At 57.1% G+C, this 17,724-nt stretch overlaps 1 protein-coding gene across 2 annotated transcripts; it reads left to right on the top strand.

The window, feature by feature from the left end:
• Positions 1 to 535: 535 nt before the first annotated feature.
• SERPINH1 (serpin family H member 1) lies at positions 536 to 10,907 on the top strand. Of its 2 annotated transcripts, XM_070624114.1 has the most exons (6): positions 552 to 886; positions 2,254 to 2,297; positions 4,741 to 5,405; positions 7,168 to 7,266; positions 7,373 to 7,605; positions 9,899 to 10,907. In XM_070624114.1, exons 3-6 carry the CDS (start codon positions 4,784 to 4,786, stop codon positions 10,199 to 10,201), a joined length of 1,257 nt encoding a protein of 418 aa, XP_070480215.1. In that variant the 5' UTR covers positions 552 to 886; positions 2,254 to 2,297; positions 4,741 to 4,783; the 3' UTR covers positions 10,202 to 10,907. The 2 variants fall into 2 exon arrangements, with proteins under 2 accessions (XP_070480214.1, XP_070480215.1); XM_070624113.1 differs by lacking the exon at positions 2,254 to 2,297 and having other exon boundaries at positions 536 to 886.
• The last annotated feature ends 6,817 nt before the right edge of the window (positions 10,908 to 17,724 follow it).

Raw genomic sequence — 17,724 nt, 5'->3', positions numbered from 1 at the left:
CCAGAAAAGGAAAGTACCTGGCTTAGGGTCACACAGCATATTACTGGGTGGACAGCCAGGGTTCTCCCTCCTGTGCACCCCTCCGGGCCCAGCCAGACCACCTGATGTTCTGGAAGTGTCTCTGCCTCTATCACTCCAAGACTTTCCTCGGGGAGGGTCCGGTACTGAGTCTGGTCCATCCCTCTCCACCTCAGGGCCCGTCACCGAGGTCGAACTTGCGCCAAGGTGCTCGAGATAAACTGCAGATGGACAAGGGAGCTGCCTCCCAACCCCTGACCCCTTGCCTGAGACAAAGGAGAGGGAAACTGACTGAGGAGGGGGCGTGCAGGGGAACCCAGTTAAGTTTCCAGCCGGGGGGAGAGGACCCACTGAGGCAGAGCCTCTGCAAGGAAAGGGATGCTGGAAGGAATGTGGCTTGTGCGCAGAGCGTGGGGCCGGGAGGGGGCTCCTCTCGGGAAGCTGGACCCTGGAGCCCCACGTCCCCTCCAGCCCAGTGGTCGGCACTTCCCCCGCCCCGCCCTCCAGGACCACAAGGGCCCGGAGTCTGCGCTGAGTCGAGGACGCCCGTGCGCTCCGCAGGTCGTGCGGTCCCGGGCGGCCTCCCGGCGGGGGTCCCCGCTCCCCCGCTCCGTCCGACGAGGGGGGCAGTAGGACCCAGGGGCCAGGAGAGTCCGCAGAGGGAGGGGGCGGGAGCCGGGGCGGTTTGGGGGAGGTCTTTGGCTTTTTTTGGTGGAGCCGGGGCGCCCTCCGGAAGCTTTTCCAACTTTCCAGAAGTTTCTCGGGACGGGCGGGAGGAGGGGACGCCATATATAGATCTGGGAAGCGGGGGAGCGGCGGAGAGTGGAAACCGCCCGCGGCTCGAGAGCGAGACTCCCGGCCGGCCCAGGTGAGGGGCTGCCCGAGGGAGGGGCTGGGGGCCGCTGGAGCGTTGGGGATCGAGACCCCGGGGCTAGGTGGTGAGGGCCGGGGCGGAGGTCGGAACCGGGGATGGGGAGTCAGGCACTCGGAGGATCTGGAAGAAGTGCATGGTTCCCCAGAAGTCTGGGACAAGGGTGGTGATGGCAGAGGAGACGGTGGGCTGGGGGCCGGGATGCTGAGACTCGACCCTTGGCGGGAACAAGGAGGGAGGGGATACAGTCTGGGGCGCCTCCCCGCACGGATCCGGGGGCCAGGCCTGCTCTGCAGTTCGGGGTGCCTCCAGTTCTGGGGTTGAGGCCCAGGGGCCAGGCGGGAGTGGTGGACCAGCCTTCTCACAGGCTTGTTGGGGGGCATCTGAGCCTCCTGAAGGTAGGGTGGTGGGAAAGGAGGTGAAACAGTCTTGGCTTTTCCTGGCGGGGGTGGGGAGGTCTTGGCTTTTGGGGTCCCCATGGCTTGGGAGGAGTCGCCAACAGTGTCTCCACTTCTGATCAGTAGCCTGCGTGTGCAGGTGATGGCAGCTAGAGCAGGGACTTGACCAGCACCCGTCTCCCCCACCGCCCTCCAAAAAGGGGGTGAGGACTCAGCAGGGCTGCATCCGCCCACCGAAGTGGGGAGGGGAACTGACGAGAAGGCTTTGAGTCACCCGGGCTAATTCTATCCACTGCCACCTGGTTCCTGGAGTAACTGCAGGGTTAAGGCTACTTCCAGAGGCCGCGGGTCCCTGCCCCCAGCGTAGGGACATTCCTGAGGGGCTGGAGTGGAGGAGGAAGAATGGAGCGGCTTCCAGCATGACCAGGAGGCCCGGCCCCGCCTCTTCCCGGTTTCCGGCTGGTCCCTCTGGGCTGCAGGGCCCGGATGGAGACCGAGGAAAATTAGGGGGCTTTGATTCCCTGGAAGTCTGGCTGGGACCACACCCTCCTGTGCTCAGATGGTTCATCTGCCCATCCCCCCTTCCAGAGGCCTCCGGGTCCCCTCCTTTTGTCTCTGGTCACCGGCAGTCCTAGCAGAAATGTTTTTTACTGGCTGTGTAACAGGACACCACATCCAGCCTCAGGAGGGGCTCTCTGGGTGCTTCTGGGAGCCCTGTGCTAGGAGGCCTGACCCTCCACTGATCCCCGTGGGATTTGGGGTGGGTCTCTGGCCTCAGTTTCTCACACAGTACAATGAGATGGATGACCTCCAAGGTCCCTGTAGATCTGGGACTGGTTTTGCCTTCCTTTGTGCAAGGGGAAGTGGAGATGGGGTCCCGTTTTGGGGCTGGGCCTTCCAGGCCCTTCCTCACCACCACCCCAGCTCTGCCCTCTCCATTCTCCTCACTCTTCTGTTTTCTTTCAGAATGAAAAAGGCAGGCATTGACCTCCCCCTGAGGCAGTTTCAAGGTATTTTAGACCCCCTCAAGTGTTTGAGACCCTCTCTGGTGGTCCCCCTAGCATCTGCTTCCCTTCCCTTCTACTTAAACCTAGAATTCGGTCTCAATGCAGTCTGGCTAGCTGTGGGCACAACCCTCAGCTCTCTGATTGCGTATTTTTCTTTGTGGGACCGTAAATCATCTAGCCTTGCCCTGAGGGCTGGGATTTCTTTGTGGCAACGTGGGCTCAGCCGCAGGAGTCCAGCCTGCTTGCAGGGACTTGCCTCCGTCCGCTCCAGCTGCTGGGTTACCAGGTAGCCCTTCTCCACAGCCATGCATCTCCCTGCGGACACCCATGTGCGGCCCTGAAGCTAAGGCCCGGGAGGCTCCATGGCCCCCTTGGGGACCAGAACCCAGGCCTTCCTGCTTCTCAGGCTGGAACCCCCCTCTGCCGGCCGGTGGAGATAATTCCGCTTCCAGCCTGCCACGTCACCCCACCCGGAGCAGAAGCAGGAGCGCAGCTGCGTGGCTGCCTGAGGAATCCCAAACTAGTCATTTGGAGCTTTCTTGAAAAGCCCCTCCCAGCCCTTTGAGGTTCCGGTTGGCTGCCGGTGGGGGCTGTCAAGATGGTGTCTGCCACGTGGCAGGGCTGTGAGCCGGGCTCCTTGCCTCTCCCCAAGGGATGCTGGTGGCCTCTACAGTGGTCTGAGCTCTTGCATCAGCTGTCTGGACTAGAGGTGGCCTCTGAATAGGGTGACCATATGCCTGTTGTCCTGGCATAATAATTAGTAGTGCCCCATTTTACTCTTTTAAGTGCCCTTGTTTGTACGATCATAATATGCTCACTGTGCCTTTGAGCTCCAGGTCTGGTGGGGAAGGCGCTAGGCCTGGGAGGAGGTGGCCTGGGCCCTGAGCTGCCCCTCCCGTCTGTACTTTGGGGTCGCCTCTCTCTTAGCTCCACAGTCTGCACTCCAGGGTCCAGGTCTCTCTCGTACCTTCCCCCAGGCAGTTGTGAATCTCAGTGGCCTTCCCTCCCCTCTTCCCAAGTCCTCTTTGCTGCTCCTTAGCACCGCACCTTCAAGGAGGTGGCAGCCCAGGGAGGGGGCCCTGCCTGGTTCACAGGATGGTTGCAGCCATCGAGTCTTCCCCGAAACCCAGTGCTCCCGCAGGCAGGCCCGAATCCTGAGGGTCTTCCACCGGGATTCTGAATTTCTGGTCTTCCTTGAGGAGGACCATGGGATGGGGTCTGCCCGAGCAGTGGGATCTCAGCCTCCGCCAGGGTTCTTTCCAGCCCTTCCCATGACTCTGTCATCTCCTCTTCCATCCTGCTGCATGCAGTGGAGGCGAGATGCCCTGAAGGAGGGGAACGGGGGACACATCCCATGTGGAGAGACTGTCCTGACTGCAGGCCCCAGCGAGGGGAGTGAGGCCTGCCCTAGGGGCCACTGCTACCGCTGTGGTTGGGGGAGGGGGCCTGAGGGCAACGCTGTGGCCACAGAGCACATGGCCTGTGTGGCAGTGGCTGTCAGGTGGGAGGGCAGAATGGAATCTGAGGTGGCGCCAGCTTCCTGGGAGGCTGAACACACATCTGGCCAGCCTCTGGTGAAGGGGAGGGATGTCACCGCTCCACTGAGCTGTGACTTAGCCCCTCCCGCAGTATCCTTCCTTTCAGGAAGCCCCCAGCCTCCAGCTTTTGTCCTGGGGATTTCCCATCGGCTCCAGGGGCTGTGGGCAGATAGGCAGGCAAGTCCCTGCCAGGATAGAGGCCTCAGGCATGGACACCTAGACCCTCGCAGCTTGGGGCGGGAGACTGAGGCTCAGAGAGGGGTGGACACACAAACACACACACACACTCTCTCTCTCTCTCAAGGTCACCCTTGGGGCAGCAGACTGGGCATGTGGGCTCCCCCATTTAATGAGTGAACCAACCAGTGACTCATTAACGTCCCAGGGTGGAATGAAAAGCAGGCCTGCACCTCTGCCCCATGAGACATCCTTTGCAGACCCTCAGCCCGGCTGCCACCTTTTTCCACTGGAAAAGGGCCCCAGGGTTGTACGAGATCGGAGCTAACCTTTGTACAAACTGACGACCCCAGGTCTGGCCAGTGGCCTGCGTCCTGCTCATTCAGGAACAGCTGGGGCCTCTTGTGCTAGGCACTGGCGATGCAGAGGGAAACCAGACTGGCTAGGTTTCCTGTCCTCCTGGAGGTCCCAGACCAATTAGGGATGGAAATAATACTTAGTAAACACCCAAGTCTAAGTGTTGTAAGTTCAGTGCAAGAAATTGGGGTGGAGGTGGTGAATTGCCAGGAACCTGCTTTGGATAGGGAGGCCTCTGAGACCCCTTGTCTGGGCAACCTTGAGTTTTCTGGGCTCCCTCGCTCCCATCTCCAGGGGACTTGGTGGCAGCCAGAATGCTGGGGTTGGTTGTTGGGGACGAACGCCTGGAGCCTGAGGGTGCCCTCTCTCTGCAGCCCGCACAGGTCCTCCGTGGTGCACACAACCCGCCTCCCAGCCATGCACTCCCTCCTGCTCATCAGCACCTTCTGCCTCCTGGCCGCGGCCCTGGCCGCCGAGGTGAAGAAACCCGCGGCCGCAGCAGCCCCTGGCACGGCCGAGAAGCTGAGCCCCAAGGCGGCCACCCTGGCTGAGCGCAGCGCCGGCCTGGCCTTCAGCCTGTACCAGGCCATGGCCAAAGACCAGGCGGTGGAGAACATCCTGCTGTCGCCCGTGGTGGTGGCCTCGTCGCTGGGGCTCGTGTCGCTGGGCGGCAAGGCGGCCACGGCGTCGCAGGCGAAGGCGGTGCTGAGCGCCGAGCAGCTGCGCGACGAGGAGGTGCACGCGGGCCTGGGTGAGCTGCTGCGCTCGCTGAGCAACAGCACGGCGCGCAACGTGACCTGGAAGCTGGGCAGCCGCCTCTACGGGCCCAGCTCGGTGAGCTTCGCCGACGACTTCGTGCGCAGCAGCAAGCAGCACTACAACTGCGAGCACTCCAAGATCAACTTCCGCGACAAGCGCAGCGCGCTGCAGTCCATCAACGAGTGGGCCGCGCAGACCACCGACGGCAAGCTGCCCGAGGTCACCAAGGACGTGGAGCGCACGGACGGCGCGCTGCTGGTCAACGCCATGTTCTTCAAGCGTGAGTCCCCGGGGCGCGCGCCTCCCCCTCCCCAGCCTGGCGATTAGATCAGTACCCCTGTGCCAAGCACCGCGCGCTGCTGCCCGTTCACTCCTCAGCAACCCGGGGAGGCAGGCACTGGTATAAACCCTCTCTACATACAAGAAACTCCATTCAGAAGGTGTAGGGTGTGTCTGCAAGAACGGGATGGAGATTCAGGCCCAGCAGAGGGACTCTGGGGGATGTGCTCCTGCTGTGTTTCATCACGTGGAAGTTCTGTTGCTTGTTTTTGAATCCCTAAAATTCGATCATCAGTTCTGCTGCTCAGTAGCAAGCAGCAGAAAGGTCCCACACCTGTGATCATGCCTGATCCTAAAGCAACCTGGGCGCTGGTAGGGTTACCCCCATCTCACAGGTGCAGAAACAGGCTCAGCTAGGAGATGGCAGAGCGCGACTCAGGCCCAGGCGCATCTGTGTTGATTTGAAGATGGGATTTGGGGTGACTGAGTATTTTTGAGTATAGTCATCCTTTGGTATCCACGGGGCATTGGTTCCAGGACCCCCGCGGATACCAAAATCCGAGGATGCTCAAGTCCCTTAGTCGGCCCTCTGTATCCATGGGTTCCCGATCTGTGCATATGGAGGGCCCACTGTACCGACAGCACTGGGCCTTTCCTGGTGTGTAAGGATGAGGTAACCCCCTCATCCCTTACCTGGGAGGGGTGAAAGCTCTTGCAGCCAGTCAACAGCTGAGTCTGGATTTGAACACAGGTCTGATTGTGACTTAGGGCAGGGTTCAGGCCACTGTCACCCAGGCATGGTTTTTGGGGTCATTTTTCTGGCCACGGAGACAGGACTTGCAGACAGGAATTAAGGGTGGTCGGGGCTGGCCCCGTGGCCGAGTGGTTAAGTTCGAGTGCGCTGCTGCAGGCGGCCCTGTGTTTCGTTGGTTCGAATCCTGGGCGCGGACATGGCACTGCTCATCAAACCACGCTGAGGCAGCGTCCCACATGCCACAACTAGAAGGACTCACAATGAAGAATATGCAACTATGTACTGGGGGGCTTTGGGGAGGAAAAGGGAAAAAAAATAAAATCTTTAGAAAAAAAAAAAAGAGGGGCTGGCCCCGTGGCCGAGTGGTTAAGTTCGAGCGCTCCGCTGCAGGCAGCCCAGTGTTTCGTTGGTTCGAATCCTGGGTGCGGACATGGCGCTGCTCATCAAACCACACTGAGGCAGTGTCCCACATGCCACAACTAGAAGAACCCACAAGGAAGAATATACAACTATGTACTGGGGGGCTTTGGGGAGAAAAAAAAGGAAAAAATAAAATCTTTTAAAAAAAAAAATTAAGGGTGGTCTTGGGGCACTCCCTGCGCAGGGCATGGACTCCTCAGTTAGCAGGTGGGGTGAGAAGTCCAGCTCAGCACGTGTTCCCCAAATGCTTGACTGGTGCCGGGGCAGAGGGTGGGCGTGCAGGTGGCTGAGGGTCCTCCTGAGGGGATTCCCTATCCTGTGGGAAGCGCAGGCTCTGACTGGGGAAAGCCTGTCTTCAGACAGCATGTCCTGGGGCCAAGACTCCCGCCCCCAAAGCAGGCAACATGTACTCCGTTGGGTGGGTGCTCGGGGAGCAGGTGGGCTACAGCAGAGCCCCAAAGACTGGGACAGAAGCCTGTGGCAGGATAGATCAGGGTTGATCCCCCAAATGCATTTGGGGGTTAGGGGCTGTGTTGTGTTTCTAGGTGGGGGCGTGTCTCTCTGACCTGTGTCCTACCTCCCACTGCAGCACACTGGGACGAGAAATTCCACCACAAGATGGTGGACAACCGAGGCTTCATGGTGACCCGTTCCTACACCGTGGGTGTCACAATGATGCACCGGACAGGTAGGTGCCTCGCAGAGCGGGGGGCCCAGGTGGGGCTCCGAGGGTGCTTGGGGCTGGCCCGGCTGCGCCCCACCACATGCCCAGGACCTTCTCTGCACTCTCCCAGGCCTCTACAACTACTATGACGACGAGAAGGAGAAGCTGCAAATTGTGGAGATGCCCCTGGCGCACAAGCTCTCCAGCCTCATCATCCTCATGCCTCACCACGTGGAGCCCCTCGAGCGCCTTGAAAAGCTGCTGACTAAAGAGCAGCTGAAGACCTGGATGGGGAAGATGCAGAAGAAGGCTGTCGCCATCTCCCTGCCCAAGGGGGTGGTGGAGGTGACGCACGACCTGCAGGTGAGGGCCGGCCCAACCCGGGGACCTGCAGGGCTTGGAGGAGGAGGGGTGCCCGGGGCAGCCATTCACCAGCTCAGCAGGTCCGTCCTGAGCCCCCTGGGTGTCCTAGCGGTACTGGGCTCTGCTGTGGGGAAAGCTGGGGAGGGAGGAGGCATGGGCCATGCCCCTTGGGAAGATGGTGATAACATTGGTAGCTAAATATCATTGAGTGCTTGCTGTATGTCAGGCCCTCTTCTAAGTGCTTTGTGGGTATTAAACTTTTAATCCTCGAAACAACTTTATTAGGTCAGACTATCAGCCTTATCTTGCAGATGAGGAGGCTGAGGCTCAGAAAGGTTAAATATCTTATCTAAAGTCACACAGCCAGGAACTCAGATGTCTGGCCCCAAGCCATGCCCTCAATCCCATGCCTCTGAGAGTCTGAAGTGCCCCAGTTACAGATTGTTCCAGCTGGAGGCTCATCCCCCATGCGATAGTGACACTAACAGTGGCTTTCAGCTATGGGTCCCTTGGGATGAGTGGAAACTTAACGTACCCACTCAACAGCATGTCCCCCTCATGACCACCCTGGGTGCTGGGCAGCGGCTCGGAGAGAAGCAGTGCCTGGCTGAGGTCACCTGGCTAGTCAGTGGTGAACTCGCCATGAGTCCTCCAGGTGAAGGCTCAGGCGGCCTTTCTGTAAGCAACAGGGAGAGATTTTTGACCTACTCCAAAGGGAGAACTTTCATCTCATTCTCGTGTTGGCTGCCAGCAGTGGTTCCTTGGCAGGCGTCTCACCCCCAGAATTGGTTCAGACTTGCGGCTGAGAGCGTGGAGAGAGAAATCTTGAGATGAAATGGGGCTTAGGCTCCTAGCCTGGGGCTCGTGGAGCTGGTATGGTCTGTACCGTAGGTAGAAGTGAGGTTTCCTGAGCACGGCCGTCACCGTCTCCCTCCCAGGCCTGTCCCAACTCTTCCCCAGCCCCTTCTTCTGCAGTGACCATTATCTGATCCCTTTCTACCCTTCTTTCTCCCGTGTCTCCCTGGAGCCCTCGGGGGACACATGACCCCCCAGTCCATGGGGTAGATTGAGCTGGGAAATTTGACCTTGTGCAAGGTCATCGGGACTGGCGTAGACTAGAATGCCTGTCTCAGGACCCCAGGTCTAGTGCCTGTTTGGCCCTCCTGGGGAAGTGGACTGTCCTACAGGAGGCACAGCCCTGGCGGCTGCTGTTCACTCAGCCAACCGCCCTTTGCTGCTGCCTCTTCCACCCTCAGCGCCGGGGAGAGCCCTGGCAGTGGGCCCTGCCCTGCGGGAGCTCTGAGGCCGGGGGGAGAGACAGACAGGACCAGACACTGACAGACAGAGGCCAGGGGTGTGGAGGCCCAGGGAGGCATGGCTCCAGTCTTGTGGGATAGAGAGGGCTTCCTGGAAGATGTGGTGTCTAAGGAGCCCCACAGGGAGAGAGGGCAGCCCTCGCGGTGCAGCTTGTTCAATGAGGCTGTGCCCTGGAGAGCAGGGCGGGGCATGCTGACAGGAGGGGGGTGTGTGTGGGCGGGGGGGGGCGGAGGGGGGTGTTTTAACTTTTTACTGTGGAAACGTATAAAACTATAATAAAGATAGATTAATGTAACGAACCCTCATGTATCCGTCATCCAGCTTTAACTGTTAATAACTCCCAACCAATAAGGATTCATCTAGACACACCCATTCCTCCCCCATGAGATTACTTTGAAGCAAATCCCAGACATCATATCACCCTGGAAAGGTTTTAAGCCCAATAGCTTTCCTTAGATTAGTCTTTCTCAAACTCGAGTGTGCCAAGAATTACCTGGAGAGGTTGTTTAAAAAGGTTCCCAGGGGCTGGCCCGGGGGCACAGCGGTTAAGTTTGTGCACTCCGCTTTGGCGGCCCCAGGGTTCAGAGGTTTGGATCCCGGGTGTGGACCTAGCACCATTCATCAAGCCACACTGTGGCCATATACGCTGCCAGCGGTGCTGGTGCTGGCTGTCCATGACCCACACCTTGACAGGCACTGGTCAAGATTGCTTGGCGGAGCCAGGGATAAATTCTGCCTTTTCTCCGAGTCTCAGTTTCTGCATCTGTGAAGTGGAGGCTAGAAGCTCTTGCAGGGTGTCCTTGGGATTGAGAAAGCAGTGGTTGAAGTGCCCGCACCATGTGTGGCACACAGAGGGTGGCAGGGAGCGGCTCTGAGGAACAGGTTGGGTAGGAGATGCCGGGCAGTGTGGGTGGACGGGGAGAGTCTGGGAGCTTTGCGCACCATGACCTCACGTGATGCCTACCTGGTCCCACAGAAACACCTGGCTGGGCTGGGTCTGACTGAGGCCATTGACAAGAACAAGGCAGACCTGTCGCGCATGTCGGGCAAGAAGGACCTCTACCTGGCCAGTGTGTTCCACGCCACCGCCTTCGAGTGGGACACAGAGGGCAACCCCTTCGACCAGGACATCTACGGGCGCGAGGAGCTGCGCAGCCCCAAGCTCTTCTATGCTGACCACCCCTTCATCTTCCTGGTTCGAGACACCCAGAGCGGCTCCCTGCTGTTCATCGGGCGCCTGGTCCGACCCAAGGGTGACAAGATGCGAGACGAGTTGTAGGGCCCCAGGGTGGGCACGGGCTGGCAGGAGGCAGCTGAAGGCTCCTGAGACACATGGGTGCTATGGGGGTGGGAGGAACTGAGGTTCCGACCTTGGATGTTCCACGGGGTGGGGGTGGGGCAACAGAGCAGGCTCCCCGTGTCTGAGCAGACCTTCCCAGCTGGAATTCACTCCGCTTGCACATGGGGCCCCAGGTACCGGATGCCGAGCCCAGAGCGCCCCCTCCTGTGGGGCCTGGGCGGTGGTCCTCGTGCCCTGCCCTCGGAGACCTGGGATCAAGCCTGCCTCAGTCAGTGTTCGTATTTATAGCCAAGTGCTTTCCCATCTGTGAGACCACATCAAGCTGGGGGTCCAGCCCAGCCCTCGTGGAAGGGGAGCGCTCGCTTCCTGACACTGCCCGCACCTCAGCCCCCTCCCCAGCTCTAGCCCAGTCTTCTCCCAACTTCCCTCAACTACAAAACTCGGTGCTGCAAGCCCTGGGACAGGCACCCCCCAGCCATGGCCCTGGCCCCGAGAGGGGGTCCGGGAGGCGCTCATAAGGGGTTCTCTTGGGCAGACTCTGGTCAGGCATCATGGGGATGAACTTTTTTTTTCCTTTTATAGATTTTCAAAGATGGGGGGGAGGAAAGTGAGCCCTTGTTGCTGTTAAACCAAGAACTTATTTGTACAATTTTTTTTTTTTTCAATAAAAACGTTTCCAGTGAAATTTTGTTGGAGCATGGAAGATGATTGGGTCAGGAGATTCCCACGTCATTCTTCCCAGGGGACCAGGGTTGCTACTAACGGCCCATATCAGACCCTGAAGTGCTGGCAGATAATATGTGCTGCAGGCCCGTTATGTGCTGGCCTACTATGTGCTGGCTTGGCAGGCCCACTATGTGCAGGCTTGGGAATTGTTTTGGCTTGGCTGCCCTGGAGAAGTTGTGGCTGCAGGGCTGGAATGACGGCACTGGACTGGAGCCCAGGGCGTTCGGTCCCGCTGTGAGGGGCCCGTCTTCATTACGCAGGCTTTCAGTTCCAGCAGACCCATCCGTACCCACGGCCGGGGCGTACAGGGCTGTGGAAGGAGGGAGCTTGTGGGATCCTTGCTCTGTGTTTGGATTTGTAACAGGAGAGGAGGAGGGACCTGACAGCCCTCTTGTTGGTTCCCACTCATGACCACACCTCAGGGAGGGAGAGGGCACGTGGGATGCAAAGGACAGAAGACCTGTGGCCAGGGAGGCAGAGGAACAGAGGAAGCTGGATTCGAGCCCCATTTCTGCTACTTGCTGACTGTGTGACCTTGGACAAGTCACTCCCTCTCTCTGGGCACCTCTTTGGCTTCCTTCTGCCAACAGCTCTGCCCTGGAGGTTGTTGGTTCATGGAGTGAGCCCCTGCCTGGCTGGGCAGCCCAGTTGGAGTGCTCCAAGATGTGAATGGGGCGGCAGAAGGGCCGGCAGATTCACTTTCATTAGTAGCACAACAGAATTTTAACATGACTGTTCAGAGCTCCAGGGCTGCTCTATGCTGTGGACCCAGTAAATTCCATCTCTACCCTCAAGGGCTTCATCTAGAGGTGGAGACTTAAGGACCTGCGTGCTCAGTACTCACTGTGTTCCAGTGGCCTGGATCATTCTGTTCCCACGTGTGCCACACTTAACTGCCTACCTGAGGGCCTTTGCACTAGCTGTTCTCTTTGCCTGGCAAGCAGTTCTTCTGGATCTTCGCAGGGCTGCTGTTTGTCATTCAGACCTCAGCTTGAATGGCATCTGCTCAAAGAGGTCTACCCTGACCACCAGTATAAGCTCCTCTCCACCTCGGTTTCTCTACCATGTTTTCTTGTTTTACTGACTCTTAAGCACTATGAAATTACCCGCCTATTGACACATTCACTGTCCCCACTGCTAGATTCAGCTTCATACACATATAAGGGACTCAGAACATATCTGCTGAGTAAGTGAAAGGGCCTCCTAGAAGGGCACGGGGGCTGTGGGAGGCCGGAGGTGGAAGCCATGACTGCATGGGGAGATCAAGGAAGGCTCCCCAGAGGAGGTGACATGGGCTGCCTTGAAGGGTAAGTAGGCATTTCTTGATCAGAATAATGGTTTTAATAATACCAGCTGGTACTACCTTTATGTTTTGGTCCCACTGTGTACAAACACCATGTCAGTCACTTGATACATATCATTTTATCCAAGCCTCCTAACAGCTTGGCTAGGTCGCGATAATCCCCATTTTACAGGTGAGAGAACCAAGGCTCAGAGAGGTTAAGTGACCTGCCTGAGGCCTCACAGCAGTGTGGCTGAGCTGGGACTTGCTCATCAGTTGGATAGTTTTTCCTCTATGCCACACAGGAAGGGCAGGAGAGGAAGTGGCCAGATTCTAATAATGAAGCTGCATAACCTGCTTACGGTCTCTCTCTGTTGTCCCACGTAATCCCCACAGTGGCCCAGTTAGGTGGGCAATCTCCTAATCATACAGATACGGCTCAGAGATGGGCAGAGACAGGACTAGAACCCAGGACTCTTGGACCCAAAGATCATCCTGCAATAGCTGCCCCACCAGGTGGGAGTGGGCAGCGAAAAAGCCAGACCCAGGGGTGGGGGCGGCACAGATGACACAAAGGGGGCCCTGAGGCCACATGCCTCCATCCAGGCACAGGCGGGGAGGGTGGGGAGAGGTCTGCGCTACCCCCCCACCGCGGGAAGGGGTGGAGCTGCTGGCGTGGAGGATGGCCAGCGGTGGACACGTGAACAGGTCAGGGTTGGGCTGGGATCAGAGTGGCCATGTCAGCACCCCCAGTGGCCCAGGGCAGCCGTGTGGGGCTTTCCTGCCGCCTGGAGGCCACTAGAGGGACCTCCCTGTTATTCCCACCAGGGTGCTGGTTAAAGTCTCAGAGAGACCAGGACCCTGCTGCATTGTGAGGGTCCCGGATGGGAGGCAAGTGTGGGGAGATGGGGACCAACTCCACTGAGCGCCACTGTGTGCCTTGCACTGCCGTGTATAATCTCATTAATCCTCAGAGCTTCCTCAGGGGAGCTATCGCTGCCCCATGTTCAAGTGAGGAAACAAGCTCAGAGGTGAAGTGACCAGCCCGAGGCCACCTAGCAGGGCAATGACAGAGCCCGACCTGTATGGGAACCCAGGTCTCTGGCCATGGAGGAGACACGCTGTCGACACGTGTGTGCTCCACACTCCGCAGTTCAGTGGGGCTCTGCATAATCTTTACCCTAGTCCCTGCAGCATGCGGTTTATTTTCCTGCGTCTTACGGATGAGGAAACAGACTGCAGCTGAAACCTCCTTGAGAGCGGGCCCTTCTCTAGCCACGTCCTGCCACATCCCCATACCTAGCACAATGCCTGGCATATAGGTGGTGCCTAATAAATGCTCATGCGAAGGAACTGGTCTGGTGGGTGCTCTGGTGCTTAGCGGCAGAGGCATTAGAGCCTGACAGACCTGACGAGAATCCCAGCTCTGCCACTTCTAGCTATGTGACCTTGGGCTGGTTACTTAACCTCTCTGAGCTTCAATTTCCTCACTAGTAAGGCAGGAAAGCAGTATTCACCTCATAAAGTTGTAGCGAGAATTAAATGAGGTAACCCATCATACTTGGCAAATAATATGAGGCCAAGAAATATTAGCTCTTAATAAGAGAAGGTAAGTAACTCGAGCTCATACAGCAGCACTGGGATTTGAACCCATACCTCTAGGACTTTAAAGCCCATTTCTTTCCACTGTGCCATACTACCTGGGGGACAGGCTGAGCTGAAGTGGTCGGGGAGAGTCCCTGGAAGGAGAGGTGCTAGAGCTGGATAGGAAAGAGGGAAAGAGGCATTCCAGAGGAGAGGAACAGCATGAACAGAGGGGCGGCAGCTGGAACAGGCACGGTGAGCTCGGGATACGGTGAGGGGCCTGTGGGTGTTGGGGGTGAGGTCTGGGTGCCAGGTGGCGGGTTGAATGCTCTGAGAGAGGCTTGGGGGAGGGGTTGACAGGGAGGCCCCAAGGTCCATGGACGTTACTGTAGGAGCAGAGCTGATGGTCTGGCCCCTCCACCCCTCCATCCTCCCCTCTCCCTCGGACATCCCTCCCTCTTCCCGTTTGCTCCTGCTGTCTCCTCTGCCTGGTCCCATACCCCATCTCTGCCCACGGAGCCCCTCCTCATCCTTCAAACCCTATGTCCAAGGGCCCTGGGACCCTTCCTGGCCCGGTCAGAAGCATGGCTTCCTCCGGGCTCCCAGTGCTGTGTCAAGGCACCTGACAGCAGGCACTGTATCTTCCGTCCGGGTGCTCTTGGGGGCACTTGATCCTTCACTACATCTCACTGTCACCCTTCTTCCTTTCTCTCAGTGTGGCACGGACATGTCTGCTCAGCTCCACCACACTCCCATCTCCAGCATCTCAGCTGTGGGAGGAGCACGGAGTTCGCGTGCCCAGGCACGGCTGACCCACCCGGCAGTTCCAGCAAGAATTCTGACATTTAAAATGCACACATGGAGAAGCAGTCAGCTCTCGTACTTTCTTTTTTCTGCGTCATTCCTGCATTTGCCCACTCTTGCTATAAGCCAGAGAGCACGAACAAACTCAGCAGGGGTGAGGAGAGGGGCCAAGGGCAGGAGGGAGCGCTGAGCTGCGTTAGAGAACTTATCAAACCATGAGTTTGATGCTAGAGTCACCAGGTTACAGTTGAACTTACAGCGTTGCTAGGCCGCAGGTAAGATTTAGGGCTCCAATCTCAGGGAATTAGGGGACATATGGGAGGATTTGGATGAATTAGAGCAGCCCTTGCTCCACCGAACCCTGTTGCAGCAGAAGCTGCCTCGCCTGAAGACCTTGAAATGACCTTGCCTTGGAAGTTACCCTGCAAAGTGTTTAGTTGTTTACTATGGAGTAACGAGCTACCCCACACTGAGCAGCTTAAAATAATCTATTCTTTTTCCCAGTTCCGCGGGTTGGCCGGGCAGTCCTTCCACTGGTCTTGTCTGGGTTCGCTCAGGTGACTGCGTTCACTGGATGCTGGGCTCAGTTGGGGTGGCGGCAATGGCTGGGCGCCAAGCCTCTCTCTCACGTGGCCCTGCATCCCTGGCTCCTTCCCGGCACGGTGGCTCAGGGTTCTGAGAGGATGAAGGCCTGGGCTCTGCCACTTGTATCATGCCACCTTCCATCACAGTCCGTAGGTCAGCGCAGTCACGGGGCCAGCCCAGCTTTGAGGGGTGAGGAACAGACTGGCTCCGGATGGAAGGAGCAGCAAAACGTCGCGGGCGTGTTTTCCATCTCCCACGCAGGGGGAGGCCAATTCTCTTCGGGCCCTGCTCCCATGGTCTCCAGTCCCCATAACTGGAGTTGGATGTTTGCCTGCCTCAGGGGAAAGTGCCAAAGTCCAATCTGGGAGGAAGAAACATACACATGAAAAGAATTGCAAGATTTTGCTAATTTATATCAGGAAAAGATCTGGATAACATACATGGGAACGTTTTCTGTGGGGGCTAGTCCACGGAGGGAAGAATGTAATTTTCACTGGGCTGGATTTATCAATATGGGCATAGTCCCCTGAGATTCCAGCTTGAAGGTGCCAGTTTGAGCAGCTAGGAGTGGTTTGCATGGTTTGCTTAGCTGGTTGACTTGAAACCTTGATTCAGCTGAGGCCTATGCTAAACTGATGTTGCAATGCCAGAAATTCCCTGCTGTAATATAGAGGAAGGAACCCAAAGACTGAGAGAGCAGGAAGGCTGAGGCAGCTTTACCCTGTGACCCCACATATACCCCCGAGCCAAGTTCCATGCTCCTAACTTCCTCTCAGAACCTGGAGGAAACTCCCTTCACCAAGGCATCGAGAAACACAGCCGTGAGGGGAACGTGATATGGGACCTGTTCTCCGCAGGCTGGGGATACTGCTGGAAGGTGCTGCCACGGAAATGGGCCCCATGACTTTAGTGGAACTGAGGGGATCCCTGGGGAACAGAGCACACATAGCAGCGCTTGGCCACCCGGGACTCCAGCTGTCAAGTGGCAACCAGAATGGTCTAAGCCACAGATGTCTTTAGCAAAGGCTAATTGTTCAAGGGCCAGTGGGACCAATGGGACCAAACAGATACGCCTCCTCTGAGTTCTCCTTGATCTGTGCTACAGAAACAACAAAACAAGAAACAAACAAAAGCCTCCAGCTCGGGCAGTTGAAGCCCGACTTGAGCCACTGTGAAAGCAGCCCCCGGAATGGAAGAGAGGCCAGTGCCCTTCAGAGCGGACCCTTCCATAGCACCCCAGATACGTACTGTACTCTTCCTCTTAGCCTGCCTTCCACAAAGGGTCCTGGCCATTTGCTGGAGAACTGTGCTCCGTGAAAGGAAAATGCACAGACTTTCCAGGGATTAGCAGACCTTGAGTCTATCAAATACTAATTCCTGGGGACACAGAAAGCCACTGTGTAGAGGCTTAGGTGGGGCAGGTAACAACCAGAGTTTTGACCTAAGTCCGGGCACGGTGCACCCAGTGGCCTCTGGACTCATCTTGCAATTATTTTTTTACTTTCAGGGTGTATAACTGAAATTTACAGGAGAATTCACACATGAGCCTCCAGACCTGTGGAATAGGGCCATTGTGGTAAAAAAACAAAAGGCCAAGAGGAAGCCCCTGGAACTTCCCCTTTCTTACCGATCAAGAAACCCAAGTAAAGGAGTAACTCTGGGAGTATCACAGAAATCATGCAGTCATCAAAGACGTGAAAGCCGCAGGGCTGGTCCCCACCACATCCCACCAGACTCGCCTGTTTGGTCTATGCAGAAGGCACTGGCCTTCATGAACGACGGGGACTCATCATGAGCTCACTCAGGTGATGGGTCTAGCAGCAGTCGCTCTTCCAGGTGTGGTCTTTTTAGTTTTATTTTTTTGTCACTTGATGTGAAGCCATTAATCTTAAAAAAATTATTTTCTCTTCCTCCATAGAGAACAGCAGAAGCAGGCTTCTTCCTCCTGGCAGGAACAGCAGTACAGTGTTCTCATCTTGTCTGGAAACTCATCAAGTCTCTGGTTCTCTGTTACAATTTAATCTACAGGGATTTCCATCATCCTCCATATCACAGGACACCATGCTTGTCACTGCGTCAATTGCGTCACGTTCCTAGGATCCGGAGAGGGGAAAGTAGAGGGTATTTTTGATGCATAAGATACGGATGGACTAGGGGCTGGCCCCATGGCTGAGTGGTTAAGTTTGCGCGCTCTGCTGCAGGCGGCCCAGTATTTCGTCGGTTCGAATCCTGGGCGCCGACATGGCACTGCTCATCAAACCACGCTGAGGCAGCGTCCCACATGCCACAACTAGAAGGACCCACAACGAAGAATATACAATTATGTACCAGGGGGCTTTGGGGAGAAAAAGGAAAAATATAAAATCTTGAAAAAAAAAAATATGGATGGACTGAGAATGGGAGGGAAATCCCATAAGACCATAGGGGCCTGCCACCTGCATGAAGCTTCTGGGGGTTCAGTGGTCTGAATCAAGCTGGGAAAGATGTGTATTAGTCAGGGTTCTCCAGAGAAACAGAAACA

Source organism: Equus przewalskii, chromosome 6, assembly GCF_037783145.1.
Source record: "Equus przewalskii isolate Varuska chromosome 6, EquPr2, whole genome shotgun sequence".
Taxonomy (NCBI): Eukaryota; Metazoa; Chordata; class Mammalia; order Perissodactyla; family Equidae; genus Equus; species Equus przewalskii.
This window is presented reverse-complemented; position numbering and strand designations above follow the sequence as displayed.